The sequence below is a fragment of the Dermacentor variabilis genome, chromosome 3, assembly GCF_050947875.1.
Source record: "Dermacentor variabilis isolate Ectoservices chromosome 3, ASM5094787v1, whole genome shotgun sequence".
NCBI lineage: Eukaryota > Metazoa > Arthropoda > Arachnida > Ixodida > Ixodidae > Dermacentor > Dermacentor variabilis.
This window is the reverse complement of record NC_134570.1, coordinates 243,101,120-243,120,003: the sequence shown is the minus strand read 5'-3', so window position 1 is coordinate 243,120,003 and position 18,884 is coordinate 243,101,120. Positions and strand designations below refer to the sequence as shown.

Below are 18,884 nucleotides of genomic sequence, written 5' to 3'. Positions count from 1 at the left end.
CTCAGTTGCACCATTGAGGAACACTGTTGCGTGCTCGCTAAGCAGCAGTAGGACGATGTTTATAATTCGGTTGATGGGCACATGCACAATGGAGGCAAGTTGAACCTCCTGAAGCAGCTCCTAGACGAATCGACCTCCAAGTTCAACCAGAGACTAGCGATGGATAGGGTTTTGCACGAAGCCAAACGGGAGGGCTCCACGGTGGAGGACATTATCCCGTCGTTGGCCGACAGATATCTAGGCGTCGCGGATTACCCCTGCTACCGGGGCCTCGAGAGGGAAGATCTGGACACTCCTTTCTCTAAAAACAAGGTCAGGGAAGCCCTTTTTAACCTTAACGGCTGATCAGCCCCAGGGCCGGACGGCATTTCGAACAGGCTACTGCGCAATCTCGGCGAAGAGTCCATTGCCACGTTAATGGATGAGATCAATCGCATGTGGTACTCAGGGGACGCCCCGGACGATTGGGAGCTCGCTTTAGTAGTTCTCATTCCAAAGCCAGGTCGGATCCCCAGCCTAAACAACCTCCGATCAATCTCGCCCACTTCGTGTGTGGGATAGGTCACGGAAAACGCCTAGGTACATCTAGGTACATCGAGAAATGCGAACTCTTCCCATACAACATGGTGGGATTTCGCCCGTTCCTGTCAACTCGGGATGTCATGAAACTCGTCAAACACCACATCATCGTTGGGGACCTAGCACTGGATCTCGAGAAGGCCTTTGATAACATTTCGCATAGGCACATCCTTGACTCAGTTTCGGACATAGGCCTTGGGTTCAAGTTCCACGGGTTCGTCAATTCGTTCCTTTGGGGCAGGTGTGCCATTCTCAAGGTGGGCTAGGTAAAGTCTGATCTCTTTGAGCTGGGGCGAGGGGCACCCCTCAGGGGTCGGTCATCTCGCCAATTCTCTTCAACGTCGCCATGCGCGGCCTCTCCGCGCGTCTCCAAGGTGGACGGTGTTAATCACGCTCTTTACGCTGACGACATCACGGTGTGGTGCGACGGCAGCAGTGAAGGCAGAGTTGAGGAATCACTACAGGCGGCCCTGGGCTGCATGGAGAAATTCTTGGCAGGCACGGGGCTCCGGCTCTCCCCGTCCAAGTCCGAACTTCTTTTGTATCGACCAACAAGGAGGGGGCACATCCCCAAAGGGCAGGTCCCTCACAGCAAAGTCAACATGTCCATTCGCACAACCATCGGGCAGGTCATTCCCAGGGTAAAGGTCATCCGCATACTTGGTATGCTGATCGAGGCAAACGGTAGTAACAGACAACATCGTCAGGCTTATCACTAGGGTCTCCAACAGTCGCGGAGGGCTGGGGGAGGACAACCTTGTTAGGTGGTGCCACGCTTTCCTAACGAGTCACGTCACGTACGTGGCCGCCGCGCATCGCTGGCACGGATACAAGAGGGCAAAGCTTGAAGCGCTGATGTGCAAGAGCATCAAAAAGGTGCTCGGCATCCCCAAGGGCGCCAGCACAGAGAAGCTCATGCAGCTGGGGAGTCCACAACACCCTCGACGAGGTTGTCGAGGCACAGCAAACAGCCCACGTTGTCAGGCTCTCTTCCTCACCTGCGGGGAGGCGGATCCCGAAGGCGCTGGACTACAACCCCACTGCTGTCAGGGAAAGGCGGTGCGCGCTTGACGCGAGGATGTGGGAGGCCGTCATGGTCTCGCCACTCCCGCACAACGTACACCCACAACACTATGTAGGCAGACGCCGCGCCAGGGCGGCCTCTCGGATCTGTCGTCGGCAATCCACAGTCGGTCGCGTTCGTCGACGCCACTCAATACTGTTCATCTGACCAGTTTGTGGCGGCCGTGGTAGATCACAGGGGCAACCTCCTTAACGTCGTGTCGGAGCGGGGCTTGTCTCCGGCACTGGTGGAACAGGTCACGGCAGCCCTCGCCCTCCGGGACGGGAGCAGACCGCAGGTCTACACGGATTTTCGGTCAGCGGTCAGGGCCTTCGTCACGGGTTCAGTCTTGAGGGAGGCAGCCACCCTGATTTGCGGCAGGCGTGTCGCCCCCCACGTCATCACTTGGTTCCCGGCCCATGCGGGCCTCGCATCTCCCCCGTCGTTCCCAACGCCAACGAGCTGGCCCATGCCCTGGAGCGCGAACTCACCCACCGCGCCGGGGAAACGCCACTCACGGGCATGGGCGCAGGGCTCCACAAGGACTCTCACCATATGTTCGTGATTACACGGCACTAGCTCAGTCTTCCACCCTTCGCGTGCTGCAGACTGGGTCTTATCCCAGCCTAGCCAGGGTCAGCAGGTACACGGACTCGTTCGAGCCCGATTGTGGAGATCCTTCCTGCACTTTAGAACAGATGTTCTGGCGGTGTCCCTCGTTACGGGACCATGATCATCTGACCACGGAAGAAGAGTGGGAGAAGGCGCTCAAGAGCTTCAACCTTACAGCTAAGCTACGGGTCTTCAAGAGGGCCCGCGGTGCGGCATTCAGGCACGGCCTGCCAGTTCCTACGTGGGAGCGGCTTGCAGCGGCTCCTCCCTTGTAAGGGTGTTTCGGAGCTGCTCCTCAGGACCTAAATAAAGTTCACTGCCTGCCTGAGCTGGATTATTCGAAGAGGCAGACATTACTAGCACGAGAAATCGAAGCACATATTCAATTAACTTTATGGCACATATTGCAATTTACAAATTATAGCTGCCGAGCTTGAAAGACATATTCACTTGAAATGAATCTCCAGGATGACACCAGTTTCGAGATATTTCCCAAAGTTTGGGACGAAATACGTGGGTGTTCCAGTTACCTTTGCGCTTCAGTGCATAAAAGAGAATTTTGTTAAAAAGCAAAAGGAACAACGGTGCACTTTTATGACAATTTTGATGCCGCACATATCTAAACAGGTGTCGTTAATTCATTCGAAGTGTATACGCCTTGCAAACTCACTGGCTACAATTCATAAACTGCAATATGTGCTGTAAACTAACTATGAAGTTGATTAGTTAAATCTTTTTTTATTATTTGATTGTGTGTCTCGTGCAAGTAATGCCTGCCTCTCTGCATAACCCAGCTCGAGAACTAGAGCTATGTTATCTTGCAGACACCTTAAAAATGATCACCCTGTATATCCAAGTTCTCTGACCACCATCTTGCTCACTTGCCAGAGGAGAGGCCCATGGCAGCATTTTCCAGAGCAGTTGCAGCTAACCAGCACTCTAAGACATTGAGATACTCTCCCCCAACAAGAGTGCCATCTTTGCAATGCCTGAAAAAAAGCCTCCTGTGTGCCTTGTATGAAGGCTAGTATGACATCTGCAGCTCACACACAGATCACATTGGACCTTTTACATATTTCTTACCTCAACTGCATGCATGCTTCCACGGACAGTTTGGTCTCAAGAAATTGAATGGGTGCCTTGGTTATCCTGTCTCAAGGGGTCATCATTAAGACTTTGTACCTCACCTCATGACATCTATGGGCTCTGAACTCGCTGCTCTTTGCGCCACTGTGGAATATATTGAAAAAGAACCACCTTGCAAATGGGCAATATTCTGCGACTCTAGGGCAGCCATTAAAAAAGCATGTGAAGTTTAGGACGTGGAAATCGCAACCATTTGGTGTCCTAAAACAATCAAATTTATTATTGCACCGCTGATAGTGGACACAATATAATCTTTCAGTGGTTGCCGGGACCTTTTGGCAACGTTGGTAGCCACCTCGCCACTGATGCTGTCCAATGGGCCCACACAGAGGTGATGTTGCTCCTCTTATTCTTATAAAAAATGAATGCTGTAAGAGAACTTTGCCATCTCACGTGCACTATCATGTTGAGTCATAGCAGTATCCCGCACTACTGCAACCATCGCCTATACAGCCTTGATCCGTGATTGCAACTGCAGTTACCACCAAACCTTTCACTACGGGATGCAACACTGTTGTGTTGGCTGCGAGTCGGAGTAGCCTACGCTAATTAGCTCAGCTGTCACCTAGCAATGGCTTACTCACCCATGTGCACTAAGTGGAGATGTGAAGAGAACATCAATCATCTTCCTGTGCCATTGTTCCTGCTTCAGTGCCGAACACCAGATATAATCACTGGGCACCTTAGCAGGGTAGGTGTCTCAGGCACCCAATGTAGCCAATGACTTTTTATTAACAGGTTTTGTTACAACAGATATAATTACAGGGCACCGTAGCAGAGTAGGTGTCTCAGGCACCCAATGTAGCCAATGACTTTTTATTAACAGGTTTTGTTACAGTTCACAATTAGAAACATCTGCCTTTGTGACTTATGGGGCTCTTTGCTTCACATGTTAAATTTCAACCAAAGGAAACTAGCATATGACCAACACACACCTCTGTTGTTTTTTTTGTGACGTTTCTGGAGGAAGTAGGAAAGAAAGCAAAGGGCACAAAAAACACATCCACCAACTTTGACCCGCATGACTTTGTTCACTCTGAAAAAAGCTCAAGTTCTTGGAATCCAGCTGTGTGTGTCCTAGTGCAAGCAACACAGATGTGCTTTCCTGATGGGTTACACCTTATATGTGCTAGCCTTCATGTAGTAGTAACACACATGTTCCTCCACATATTCTCGGACGAGCTGTAGTGCCTTGTTTCTGCATCTCTGAAATGCCGTGCTGTTATGACTAACCCTGCTAATCACGAGCTCTGCAAAAACTTGGGATTACTGCATGCAACACCATGCAACAGGGTTTAGGTTCCACAGTATTTGCTGCAGCCAAGCATTTACAAACAAACAAACACAAATCTGCCAGAAAGGGCAAATTCTCTCTTTTTTTTCTTAAATCAGCATACGTAGTGTGCACACAAATATAAACGATATGTTTTCTAATACAGTAACAAAAACACAGTTATGGGTTGTTTTAAAGTGCGTGTGTTGTGCACTCCTCCTTGGACACCCTCATCATAGGATGACACAAAACGCCACCAGGTGAACTGGACAGTCTGAGCGTTCCTTTCACTGACACCTCCCACTTGTGCACCGCTTTTGCAGTGCACAAGCTAGAAACCCTTGCTGCAAGCTGGCACACTAGGCCACTGCAGTGTCAGAATGGTTGTTTAAAGTGAGTCTTGTGCAGGGCTGGCTCAGTAGAACTGGACAGTGTGCAGGATGGGTCTCTGCGCCTTAGCTTCAAACTCCTGGATCAGTTCGTCGATGTCATTGTCCAGATCCTCAGAATCACTCATCTGCAACAGGCAAGAAGAATCAGGGACACCGACAGAACTTGGCTTTGAGTGCAAATGTGTGAATATTTGAGATTTTGTAACAACAAATTGAATGGTCATACACCAATATATTGTTATAAAGGGTCACAATTGTAGGAGCAACGTTGACCTCTTCTTTCTCTTCTCTTGCTTCTCACATTTTCCACTGGTAGTGACCCTTTGTAACAATATAATGAACAGAGATAGTTAATCAATTATTAGAGCTGGGCAAATATCAACCATTTCAAATTCGAATTAAATATGAATATGAAATATTGAATAGAATATTGAATACTCAAATGCAGATGCATATGTGTACAGCAGGAATATTTATTTTGGTTAATTAGGTATTAAAATAATGACCAGTGAAAAAAACAGCTAACTGTCAGGGACAATTAAAATCAATTTTAAACATACAATCACAAATTGTCATTAATAAAACTGCACAAATAGCCTCTCAACATCTGTGGAGGAAGATTGCAAACAAGTTTTCCAAAAATGAATGAATGCTGTATGACCAGACATCTAAAAACACTAAATAAGTTGCTGCCAAAAAAATGTGACAAGTTGGAGAAAAAATAAAATGATCCTGAAGGACTTGTGTGCTGTACGCACATATAGACGGACCGTTGCAAGAAAAACATCACTGGTTGTAGCATAAAAGATAAAACTGCTACTGACTAGACTGCCAGAAACACTAAACGACAGACCACAAGGCAAAATCACAGGTTGTCTTGTAGATCTCTGCTATGAAACCGGAAACGAAGCTTGCATTACCCTTTTTGTTTCTGCATTGCTTCGAAAACTTTTGCAGTTTCAGTTCTTATAATTTGCAATAGTTTGTTTAGCATACAGAGAACAGTCATCATCATCATCAGCCTGGTTAAGCCCACTGCAGGGCAAAGGCCTCTCCCATACTTCTCCAACTACCCCAGTCATATACTAATTGTGGCCATGTTGTCCCTGCAAACTTCATAATCTCATCTGCCCACCTAACTTTCTGCCACCCCCTGCTACGCTACCCTTCCTTTGGAATCCAGTCCGTAACCCTTAATGACAATCTGTTATCTTCCCTCCTCATTACATGTCCCGCCCATGCCCCATTTCTTTTTCTTGATTTCAACTAAGATGTCATTAACTTGCGTTTGTTCCCTCACCCAATCTGCTCTTTTCTTATCCCTTAACGTTACACCCATCATTCTTCTTTCCATAGCTCGTTGCGTCGTCCTCAGTTTGAGTAGAACCCTTTTCGTAAGCCTCCAGGTTTCTGCCCCGAATGTGAGTACTGGTAAGACACAGCTGTTATACACTTTCCTCTTAAGGGATAATGGCAACCTGCTGTTCATGATCTGAGAATGCCTGCCAAAGCACCGCAGCCCATTCTTATTCTTCTGATTATTTCAGTCTTTCCGATTACTACAGAGAACAGTAACCAGACTTTAAAAGCCAGTTCTTGCAAAATCTTTGGTTAGTTTCAAACACAGTAGAACCTCATTCATATGTTCTGAAAGGTAAAATAACACATACTAACCGTGAGAACATACAATCCGAAGTAACTAAAAAATTTGACAGACTCGATAGTATTTGACATCTGCGAAATGCAAAGCATTGTGAGAATTTATGGTTATATCCCGCTCAGTTTTACACAGATAATATTAAGTGAAGGACGGGACGTGGACGGACGTAGCGCAAACTACCAACTGTTTAATACTGTTAAAGAATGCGCTTATATACAAAAAGATATGACGCGATGGGGGGGGGGGGGGAGATATAAAAAGATGTGACAAGGTGATGACATGGAATCATAGTTCAGGTCAGGCATACATCGTTCTGCACCCGTTCGCCCTGGCAAACTCGACCTCAGCACTTCGATAAGCGCTGAGGTCGAGTTGATTCAAAAATGTTCCTTCACTGAACACTTCACCTCAACTTGAGAAAGTGCATGGCAGCGCTATCCCTAGATAAAAGTGATCACTGTGCTTCACTGACACCCCATTGTAATTCTTGTAAATGATAGTGTCTTCTTCAGTCCATGTGTGGCATTGTGCTCAACCCGGTGGAGTGGAGGTACCAGAAATTCTGAATATTTGCCCCCCTCTACAAATTATTAAGCACAATGAAGTAAACCCAAAATGTTCTTTGTCAAAATCAGCACATAAGGAATACACTGTCATGGCTCACTTGAGACAAGAGTGGAGAGCGGTATTTAATCGAAACAATTAGAACAATTGCTCAGTTCAAGCTTCTTTTCTAGCACCTCGCTTGCACACTCGACTCGAGGTCAATGTCTTCGTCCTCAGTGTGGTTGGGCACAGACAGCGTTGTGCCATTTGCCCTCCTCCAGAAGGAGCATCATCCCGATGCTCGGCGGGTAGCACTCGGTGTCCAGCAAACCAGAGAGTGTCCATGTCATTCAGAAAATTAAGGTTTCATGAGCACCACATGCACAGTCTCAGGCAGGATCGGCTGTCAGGAACGACTTCATAGTTGACATTGTTCAGGCGTCATAGAACCTTGTATGGTCCAAAGTATCAGCGTAGAAGTTTCTCTGCAAGGCCTCGGCGGCGTACTGGAGCTCAAGTCCAGACTCATTGGCCGGGCTGGTAGATGACACATCGGTGGTGTTGATTGTAACGTCGGGCATCACGATCTTGCTGACTAGTTATGCGAACGCACGCGAGCTGTCTTGCTTCTTTGACGCGCTCTGTAAAATCTGCGGCGTCAAGTCTCAGAATCGCTGGAATCATGAGGAAGCATAGCATAGTGATAGCATAGTGAAGCATAGCATAGTGATAGGCTGTCCAGCATTGTAGTCACTTCTCGAACGTGGAGGAGACTGAATGGCATCATTCTTGTTGTTTCTTGCTGAGCCGTATTATAAGCAAACATTATGTAGGGTAATATTTGGTCCCGGTTCTTACGTTCCACATCGACATACATGCACAGCATGTCTGCGCGAGTCTTGAGGCGCTCCGTAAGTCCATTGATTTGCGGGTGATAGGCTGTCGTCCTTCTGTGTGCCGTGCCACTGAGCGTGAGTACAGTTCGCAAAAGTTCAGCCGCAAACGCGGTTACCCTGTCAGGTACAATGACTGCTGGAGCACCGTGCCTCAGGACGACATTTTCGATGAAGAACTGGGCGGCTTCGGCTGCTGTGCTCCTCGGAAGTGCCTTGGTTTCTGCATATCGCGTGAGGTAGTCTGTCACAACTATGATCCACTTATGTCTGGCAGCAGATATTCGGAATGGGCCCAAAAGGTCCATCCTAATTTGTGCAAACGCCGTTTCCGGCATTGGAATGGGATGTAATAGTCCGGCAGGTTTCGTAGGTGGCACTTTTCGTCACTGACAGTCAAGGCTCATTCGAACGTAGTGCTTTACCTGTCCTGCGAGTCGTGGCCAGTAGCACTTCTCTTTGATCCGTGCTAATGTTCTTGTGCAGCCTAGGTGGCCCGAGGTAGCTTCATCATGACAGGCCTGCAAGATTTCATTGCGGAGAGTTTTAGGGACGACTAGGAGATATCTCTTCCCTGTTGAAGAGAAGTTCCTCCTATTAAAAACACTGTTGCATATGCAGAATGATGACAGGGCCCTTGAGAACAATCCGGGCTTGTTTGTAGTGCGGCCTTCTAAGAAATCAATTAGTGAAGTGAGCTCCTGGTCCTCTTGCTGCCGCATCAACAACTCCTAAAACCTGCGGATTCGTCATCGTCTCCGCCCGACGACTCCATCGGCGATCTGGAAAGGCAGTTAGCGTCCAAGTGCTGCCTGCCCGATTTTTTCCCCGAGTGCATCACTCTTTTCCCTCTTCACTTCTGCCTTTCCCCTTATATAAGGTATCCGTCTTCTGTGAATAAAATTTAGTTGACAGTCAGCGCTTGTGTCTCGTCCTTGTTATTTGTGGATGCATGTGTTTGTGCTGTTACAATGTTTAAGTCAAGTATGCACCAACTCGCCCAGAAAGAAGTTTTAATTATAGACCACTGTCATGTCGTACTCTTGAATCCGAAGGCTCCAGTGTGCCAAACGTGCAGATGGATCTTTCATGTTGGTCAACCAACAGAGAGAATGGTGGTCACTTACGACTTGAAATCATCATCATCAGCCTGGTTACGCCCACTGCAGGGCAAAGGCCTCTCCCATACTTCTCCAACTACCCCGGTATTGTATTAATTGTGGCCATGTCGTCCCGGCAAATTTCTTAATCTCATCCGCACACCTAAGTTTCTGCCGCCCCCTGCTACGCTTCCCTTCTCTTTGAATCCATCCCGTAACCCTTAATGACCATAGGTTATCTTTCCTCCCCATTACATGTCCTGCCCATGCCCATTTATTTTTCTTGATTTCAACTAAGATGTCATTAACTCACGTTTGTTCCCTCACCCAATCTGCTCTTTTCTTATTTCTTAACATTACGCCCATCATTCTTCTTTCCATAGCTTGTTGCGTCGTCCTCAATTTAGGTAGTACCCTTTTTGTAAGCCTCCAGGTTTCTGCCCCGTAGGTGAGTACTGGTAAGACACAGCTATTATATACTTTTCTCTTGAGGGATAACGGCAACCTGCTGTTCATGATCTGAGAATGCCTGCCAAATGCACCCCAGCCCATTCTTATTCTTCTGTTATTTCAGTCTCATGATTCGGATCCGCGGTCACTACCTGCCCTAAGTAGATGTATTCCCTTACCACTTTCAGTGCCTCGCTACCTATCGTAAACTGCTGTTCTCTTCCGAGACTGTTAAACATTGCTTTAGTCTCCTGCAGATTAATTTTTCGACCCACCCTTCTGCTTTGCCTCTACAGGTCAGTGAGCATGCATTGCAATTGGTCCCCTGAGTTACTACGCAAGGCAATGTCATTAGCGAATCGCAAGTTACTAAGGTATTCACCATTTACTTTTATCCCCAATTCTTCCCAATCCAGGTGTCTGAATACCTCCTTTGAACACTCTGTGAATAGCATTGGAGAGATCGTATCTCCCTGCCTGACGCCTTTCTTTATTGGTATTTTGTTGCTTTCTTTATGGAGGACTACGGTGGCTGTGGAGCTGCTATAGATATTTTTCAGTATTTTACATACGGCTCGTCTACACCCTGATTCCGTAATGCCTCCATGACTGCTGAGGTTTTAACTGAATTGTACGCTTTCTCGTAATCAATAAAAGCTACATATAAGGGTTGGTTATATTCCGCACATTTCTCTATTCCCTGATTGATAGTGTGAATATGGTCTATTGTTGAGTAGCCTTTACAAAATCCTGCCTGCTCCTTTGGTTGACAGAAGTCTAAGTGTTCCTGATTCTATTTGAGATTGCCTTAGTAAATACTTTGTAGGCAACAGACAGTAAGCTGATCAGTCTATAATTTTTCAAGTCTTTGGCATCCGCTTTCTTATGGATTAGGATTATGTTGGTGTTCTTCCAAGATTACGGTTCGCTCGTGGTCATGAGGCATTGCATATACAGGGTGGCCATTTTTTCCAGAAGGATCTGCCCACAATCCTCAAGCAAATCTGCTGTTACCTGATCCTCCCCAGCTGCCTTCGCCCTTTGCATAGCTCCCAAGGCTTTCTTTACTTCTTCCGGCGTTACTTGTAGGATCTCAAATTCCTCTAGACTATTCTCTCTTCCATTAGCGTCATGGGTATCACTGGTACTGTATAAATCTATAGAATTGCTGAGCCACTTGAACTATCTCATCCATATTAGTAATGACATTGCCGGCTTTGTCTCTTAACGCATACATCTGATTCTTGCCTATTCCTGGTTTTTTTCTTCACTGCTTTTAGGCTTCCTCCGTTCCTGAGAGCATGTTCAACTCTCTCCATATTATACTGCCACGTGGTCGTGACGTCAAAGAACACAGTAGCAATACTGTGAAAGGCAAAACTAGCTTTTATTGGGCGAACCTGTGCCCACAGAAACAGGCTACACTTAAAGCACAACGAGAGCGGCGAACACAGTTGGCGATCGTCGAAAATCTGATCAGCGGGTTCAGTACGTCGGCTTTTATACAGCAGTCATCGAATATTCCAGACTAATCGTTGGGACCCGCATGCCTTCCCCAAAGTTCTACACCATTCGCGTCACGCGATGAAATCAGATAACACAAGGATCGGAGACAACAGACAGCGGATAGAAGCATCAATAACTTTCCAGAAACTTCCGATACATGCAGGCGCGTCCCGCGCTGTGCGATAACATTTGTTAGGCGGCGAAACGTGGTCGCCCGATAAATATAAGTACATGTGTCAATACCCCCCTCTTAAATAGCATCGACCCGATGCTGCAAACAAACGAAAGTAATAAAGAAAAGCACTCGTAGCAAAGAAACCAAAAATAAGGAAGTTCGTCAGCGTGCGTAAAAGGGCTTCAGACGCACTACATGGACCACTTCAGATCGTGCCCGGCGCTGCTGTGACTGCGAAATTCCGTCTGGCACGACCTCATAGTACAGTTCGCCAACACGTCGGATGATCTTGTAGGGTCTGAAATAAAGTCGCAATAGTTTCTCACTGAGTCCTCGTCGACATATTGGGGTCACCGGGTTGGTACTCGACGAAGCGTCGTCGGAGGTTGTAGTGTCGGCTGTCATTACGCTGCTGGTTCTTGATCTGTAGGTGGGCGAGCTGTCGGGCTTCTTCGGCGCGCTGGAGATGGGTAGCGACGTCAAGATTCTCCTCGACAGTGACGTGCGGCAGCATGGCATCGAGTGTCGTCGTCGGGTTCTTGCCGTAAACCAACTTGAACGGCGTGATTTGTGTTGTTTCTTGCACAGCCGTGTTGTAAGCGAAGGTTACATACGGCAGGACCGCGTCCCATGTCTTGTGCTCAACGTAGACGTACATTGCTAGCATGTCGGCGAGGGTCTTGTTCAGGCGCTCCGTGAGACCATTAGTTTGCGCATGGTAGGCAGTTGTCGTCCTGTGGCTTGTCTGGCTATATTGCAGAACGGCTTGGGTGAGCTCTGCTGTAAAAGCCGTTCCTCTGTCGGTGATGAGGACTTTTGGGGCGCCATGTCACAGCAGGATGTTCTCGACGAAAAATTTCGCAACTTCGGCTGCGCTGCCTTTTGGTGAAGCTTTAGTTGCAGCGAAGCGGTAGAGATAGTCCTTCGCCACGACAATCCATGTATTCCCGGATGTTGACGTCGGAAACGGCCCCAACAAATCCATCCCAATGGTCGACGAGGAGGTTCGATCGGCTGTAGTAACCCTGCTGGCCTTGTCGGTGGTGTCTTGCGTCGTTGACAGTCTTGGCATGTCTTGACATAACGAGCGACGTCGGCAGTCAGACGGGGCCAGTAATTCCTTTCCTGTATCCTCGACAGCGTTCGGGAGAATCCGAGGTGCCTGGCGGTTGGATCGTCGTGTAAGGCGTGCAGTACTTCTGGACGCAGTGCGGACTGGTGAGAAGTTCTTCACAAGCAGGCTGTTTTGTAGCGTGAACGAAGACAACCCGCGCTTAAATGCCCTAGGGACAACGTCGGTGTTCCCTTCCAAATACTCGACGAGGCCTTTTAGCTACGGGTCTGCTTACTGCTGTTTAGTGAAGTGAAGGAGGCGTTGTCCTCGTCGTCTTGCGGCGGGCGATCGATGGGGGCACGTGATAAGCAGTCGGCGTCAGAGTGTTTTCTTCCGGACTTGTATATTACGGTGGCGTCATATTCTTGTAGTCTGAGGCTCCACCGCGCCAGCCGTCCTGAAGGGTCCTTTAAGTTAGCTAGTGAACACAAAGCGTGATGGTCGCTGACGACATTGGCCTGCCATAGAGGTAAGGGCGGAATTTAGCTGTAGCCCAAATGATGGCGAGGCATTCCTTTTCAGTCGTAGAGTAATTGCTTTCCACTTTTGACAGCGACCAACTAGCATAAGATATAACCCGTTCAAGTCCGTCTTTCCTCTGGAATAGGACGGCACCGAGGCCTAGGCTACTGGCGTCAGTGTGGATTTCAGTATCGGGGTCCTCGTCGAAGTGTGCAAGTACCGGCGGCGACTGCATGCATCGTTTGAGTTCTTGAAATGCGTTGGCCTGCGGCATTTCCCACTTCAACTCGACATCTCATTTCGTCAGATGTGTTAGCGGCTTCGCGATGCGTGAAAAGTCCTTGACAAAGCGCCTATAGTAGGCTAATATGCCAAGGAACCTGCGCACTACCTTCTTGTCGATTGGCTGCGGGAACTTTGCGATGGCAGCTGTCTTCTGCGGGTCGGGGCATACCCCAGATTTGCTGATGACGTGGCCTAGGAATAGAAGCTCATCGTAAGCGAAGCGACACTTTTCCGGCTTCAGAGTGAGCCCTGATGACTTGATTGCCTCTAATACTGTCGCAAGCCACTTAAGGTGGTCGTCGAAATTTCCGGCGAAGACGATGACGTCATCCAAATAAACAAGACAGGTCTGCCACTTCAATCCTGCTAAAACCGTGTCCATGACGCGCTGAAACGCTGCAGGCGCCGAGCACAGTCCAAATGGCATAACCTTGAACTCATAGAGGCCGTCTGGCGTGATGAAGGCGGTCTTTTCGCGATCCCTTTCGTCGACTTCTATTTGCCAGTAGCCAGACTTGAGGTCCATCGATGAGAGGTATTTAGCATTGCAGAGCCGATCCAATGCGTCGTCTATCCGTGGGAGGGGGTATACGTCTTCGTGATTTTGTTCAGTCGACGATAATCGACGCAGAAACATAGGGTTCCGTCCTTTTTCTTCACTAAAACAACTGGAGACGCCCCGGGCTTTTCGACGGCTGGATGATGTCGTTGCGCAGCATTTCGTCGACTTGTTGTCTTATAGCTTCGCGTTCTCGTGTCGAAACTCGGTATGGGCTCTGGCGGAGTGGTCGAGCGCACTCTTCGATTATTATGCGAAGCTTTGCGCCTGGTGTTTGTCGAATCCTCGATGACGTCGAAAAGCAGTCTTTGTATCGTCAAAGCAGACTTCTGAGCTGCTGCCGCTTAATCACGGGGAGACTTGGATTTATGTCGAAGTCTGGCTCGGGAACTACGGTCGTTGGGGTAGATGCGACAGAATCCGAGAGGACAAACGCATTGCTGGTTTCCAGAATTTCCTCGATGTATGCGATCGTCGTGCCCTTGTTGATGTGCTTGAACTCCTGGCTGAAGTTTGTCACTAACACTTTCGTGTTTCCTCCGTGCAGTCGAGCGATCCCTCTTGCGATGCAAATTTCACGGTCGAGCAGTAGACGTTGGTCGCCTTCGTTGACGCCTTCTACGTCAGTGGGCGTTTTGGTGCCGACCGAGATAACAATGCTGGAGCGAGGCGGTATGCTCACTTGATCTTCGAGCACACTCAAGGCGTGGTGACAACAAGGGCTTTCCGGCGGTATCGCTTGATCTTCTGACAGTATTATTGACTTAGACTTCAGGTTGATGATTGCGCCGTGTTGGTTCAGGAAGTCCATGCCGAGAATGACATCTCATGAACACTGTTGCAGGATAACAAAGGTGGCAGGGTAAGTCCGGTCATGAATGGTGATTCTTGCCGTGCAGATTCCAGTCGGCGTGATGAGGTGTCCTCCAGCGGTCCGAATTAACGGGCCTTCCCATGCAGTTTTTAACTTTCTTCAAATGGGCTGCGATGGGTCCACTCATGACGGAGTAATCGGCTCCTGTGTCTACTAAGGCGGTGACTGCGTGGCCGTCGAGCAGCATGTCGAGATGGGTGGTTCTTTGTCTTGCGTTACAGTTAGGCCTTGGCGTCGGATCACGGCTGCGTCGCGCTGACCTGTGGCTGATATGTGGCGTCGTCAGGTGGTCTTTCGTCGGCGTATTCTTTGCTTCCAGTCTTCGTCGGGACGGTGGCGTCGTTATGTCGTCGAGGCAGTCTCTTCGTAGTCTTCGTAGGCGGCGGAGGATCTTTGTCAGTTCGACGAACAGCAACCGCACCTCCATCAGTTGCTGCTTTTAGTTTTCCGGATATGGACTCACGGATCGGCCCCTGGGCTGGGCCAGTGTATGCTCGGCGCTGCGGCGACAGGTAGCCTGGTGATGGCGAACGCGATGGTCGTCGAGAGCTCCACTGAGTAGCGGTGAGGTACAGTAGAACCCTGCTGTTACGTTCCTCACTGCTGCGTTCTCCCGGCTGCTACGTCGTTTTCATCCGGTCCCGGCATAGCTTCCGGCATGTATAAGGAACCCCTCTGTCACGTAGTAGCTGTGAAAACGTTCCCGCATGATGCATCGCAACCCGAACCCGCCTGGGCTAAAGTAGGCAACGCGCTCCAACCGCCATTTTGGTTTTGGACGAGTTTTGACCGGGCTTGGCCGGGCTTGGCTATGGAACTGGCTGCAAGAAGCCGCACGCCAGTTCGAGAGGCCGCCAATAGATGGCCATACGTGAAAAATGCTCTGACTATCAATGTGATTACGGTCACCACATGGTTTGTTGGACGCATAGAGTTTCATATTGGTTGGACGGGTCGACTCACGGAGGAAGGAAACTCAGGAGAGGCCCTGACGTCACTCTTTGTGAAGCTATAGCTAAAGGGAAGCCGGAAGTTGGCGTTGCTCCGCCTATCGGGCCAGCTCTCATCTCTTGTTTACATTTCTCGCGAAACCACGCCGCGCTGCGCGCAACTGGGCTGCTCGGTCGCGCGTGCAGCACAGCAATACTAAACAATTGTTCGCACGTTAGCATGATTACGCCAAAGAGGGCAAAATTGCCCGCGGATATTCCTTCGTCCGTTGCCATTGCCGTGGTGCGGTGACGACGAGGTGCACGAGCCGCACGATGCCGGGGAGTTGCCAAATCTTAGCTTTGCAGAAGCCGTCGCGGCTCTGGACCTCCTCCGCAGGTACGTCGCACCTCACAGCGACGTTGACAGCAATGCGGCCTTCCAGGCTATTGAGAAACGTGTGGTGATTTCTAGCGAGCAAAAGAAACGGCAAGTAACCATTCTAGACTTTTTTTAAAGTTCTAAACGCACTCTGTGGAAATAAATTCTCTATATTTGAAGCTGCACTTCTTTTATTCATTTTCGGAGCTTTCCTCACTGTTGCGTTTTCCCGGCTGTTACGTTTTTTTTCCTCGGTCCGGTGAAAAACGTATGAACGGGGTTCCACTGTAGTCGGCGATATCGCGAGGGCGTTCACCTTGCTGCGGGCGCAGAGCGTTGACAGCGAAACCTCGCAGTCCCATCTCCCGTTATGGGCATCGTCGGTAGACGTGGCCGGCTTCGCTGCAGTGGTAGCAGAGCGGGCGGTGGTCGGGGGCGCGCCAAATGTCCGTCTTCCTCGCATAGGTGCGCTGGGCGACGGGTGGTCATGCTGGCGGCGGCGGCGGACGACGGAACTGCGGCGTGACAGGGCCCTGGCGCGGTCGTGGAGGGGGACCTTGACGGCGTGCAACGGCGGCGTAGGTCATCGCTTCTGGCTGGGGCTGCGGTAATTGAGGTTGCACCTCAGGAGCTCCCAGCGATCGCTTAACCTCATCTTTCACGATGTCAGCGATCGAGGCTACTTGAGGCTGCGACGAAGGCAAGACCTTGTGGAGTTCTTCGCGCACAATGGCCCTTATGGTCTCTTGGAGATCAACGGAGCCCAGCGCTTGGATGGTGCACTGAGGCGTGAGCACTTGGTGGTTATATTGCCTAGTGCAAATTTCTAACGTTTTCTCATCGTCGTAGCCTCTGTCAGGAATTCAGCTATGGTCTTCGGTGTGTTTCGGATTAGTCCGGCGAAAAGTTCTTGCTTTACGCCTTGCATCAAGAAACGCACTTTTTTCTTTTCGGACATTTCCGGGTCGGCGTGCTGGAAGAGATGGGTCATCTCTTCTGTAAAGATGGCAATGGTCTCATTGGGTAGTTGGCGTCTGGTTTCCAGCAGAACTTTGGCACTTTCTTTTCGGACAACGCTCGTGAACATCCTCAGCAAGTTACTGCAGAACAGGTCCAATGTTGCTAGGGTGGACTCCCGGTTCTCGAACCAAGTCCTCACGGCATCTTCCAAGGAGAAGTACACGTGTCGTAGCTTATCCTCAGAGGTCCAGTTATTGAAGGTCGAGATCCTTTCGAAGGTTTCGAGCCAGGTTTCAGGATTCTCCGACATAGCTCCACGGAAGGTAGGAGGATTTCTGGGTTGTTGAAGTACAATGGGTGACACTGGGGCAGCCATTGTGGTTGTCTTGGCCACAATCTTCTTGGTCTTCTCAGGTAGAAGTCCGTGCTCCGGGGGCAGCTGTTGCAGACGACGGCTTGCTCGATGGTCCGTTACTACATTGGTGCTCTCTTTACCATCCGGGCTTGATCACGGCTTGTCGGGGGCGTCTGGTACATGGACGAAAAGCACCTCCACCAGATGTCACGTGGTCGAGACGTCAAAGAACACAGTAGCAATACTGTGAAACGCAAAACGAGCTTTTATTGGGCGAACCTGTGCCCACAGAAACAGGCTACACTTAAAGCACGACAAGAGCAGCGAACACAGTCGGCGATCGTCGAAAATCTGATCAGCGGGTCCAGCACGTCGGCTTTTATACAGCAGTCATAGAATATTCCAGACTAATCGTTGGGACCCGCGTGCCTTCCACAAAGTTCTACACCATTCGCGTCACGCGATGAAATCAGATAACACAAGGTTCGGCGACAACAGACAGCGGATAGAAGCATCGATAACTTTCCAGAAACTTCGGATACATGCAGGCGCGTCTCGCTCTGTGCGATAACATTTGTTAGGCGGCAAAACGTGGTCGCCCAATAAATATAAGTACATGTGTCAATACTTCCTTATGTCAGCTGTCTTACGCTTGTTGATTAACTGGAAAAGTTCTGCCAGTTCTATTCTAGCTGTAGGGTTAGAGGCTTCCATACATTGGCGTTTCTTGATCATCTTTCGTCTCCTGCGATAGCTTACTGGTATCCTGTCTAACGGAGTTACCACCGACTTCTATTGCACACTCCTTAATCATGCCCACAAGATTGTCGTTCATTGCTTCAACATTAAGGTCCTCTTCCTGAGTTAAAGCCGAAAACCTGTCCTGTAGCTTGATCCGGAATTGCTCTATTTTCCCTCTTACCGCTAACTCATTGATCTGCTTCTTATGTACCAGTTTCTTCCATTCCCTCCTCAAGTCTAGGCTAATTCGAGTTCTTACCATCCTATGGTCACTGCAGCACACCTTGCCGAGCACGTCCACATCTTGTATGAAGGCATCAAGTGCCTCATAAATAACCTTAAGCTATCTACTTCAGTTGGTATTGATCGCATTAATTCTAAAATATTAAAAAATACCATTTTTTTAATTTCACATTTTTCAGCAATCCTTAACTTCTACAATACTGCCCCCTGACTGGAAGATAGCTAAAGTAATACCCATATTTAAAACTGGAAACAGAACCTCAGCTGAAAATTACCGTCCTATATCTCTTACGTGCATTTGCTGCAAAATGCTAGAACATATAATTGCATCTAATATTCTCAGTCATCTTGAGCACAATAAACTATGCTAATCAACATGAGTTTAGAAAGAATCATTCCTGCAAAACACAGTTATTTGAACTAACGACTGACTTGCATTTTAATATGAACAATAACCTACAAATCAATTGTATATTTCTTGACTTCGCCAAAGCCTTTGACCGTGTTGCCCCCCCCCCTCCACTGCCGCATGATTTCTAAATTATCATCACTTCGTCTAGACTTGTTAACTTTATCATGGCTTCG

The 18,884-nt window shown here is 48.8% G+C and overlaps 1 protein-coding gene across 1 annotated transcript in view; it reads right to left on the bottom strand.

The window, feature by feature from the left end:
• Positions 1–4,114: 4,114 nt before the first annotated feature.
• Ssu72 (Ssu72 CTD phosphatase) overlaps positions 4,115–18,884 on the bottom strand; it is a 104,505-nt gene continuing 89,735 nt past the window's right edge. Inside the window, exon 5 of the mRNA XM_075687042.1 lies at positions 4,115–5,190. Coding sequence (XP_075543157.1) covers positions 5,089–5,190 — 102 coding nt within the window. The 3' untranslated portion in view covers positions 4,115–5,088. The remainder of the gene's footprint in view (positions 5,191–18,884) is intronic.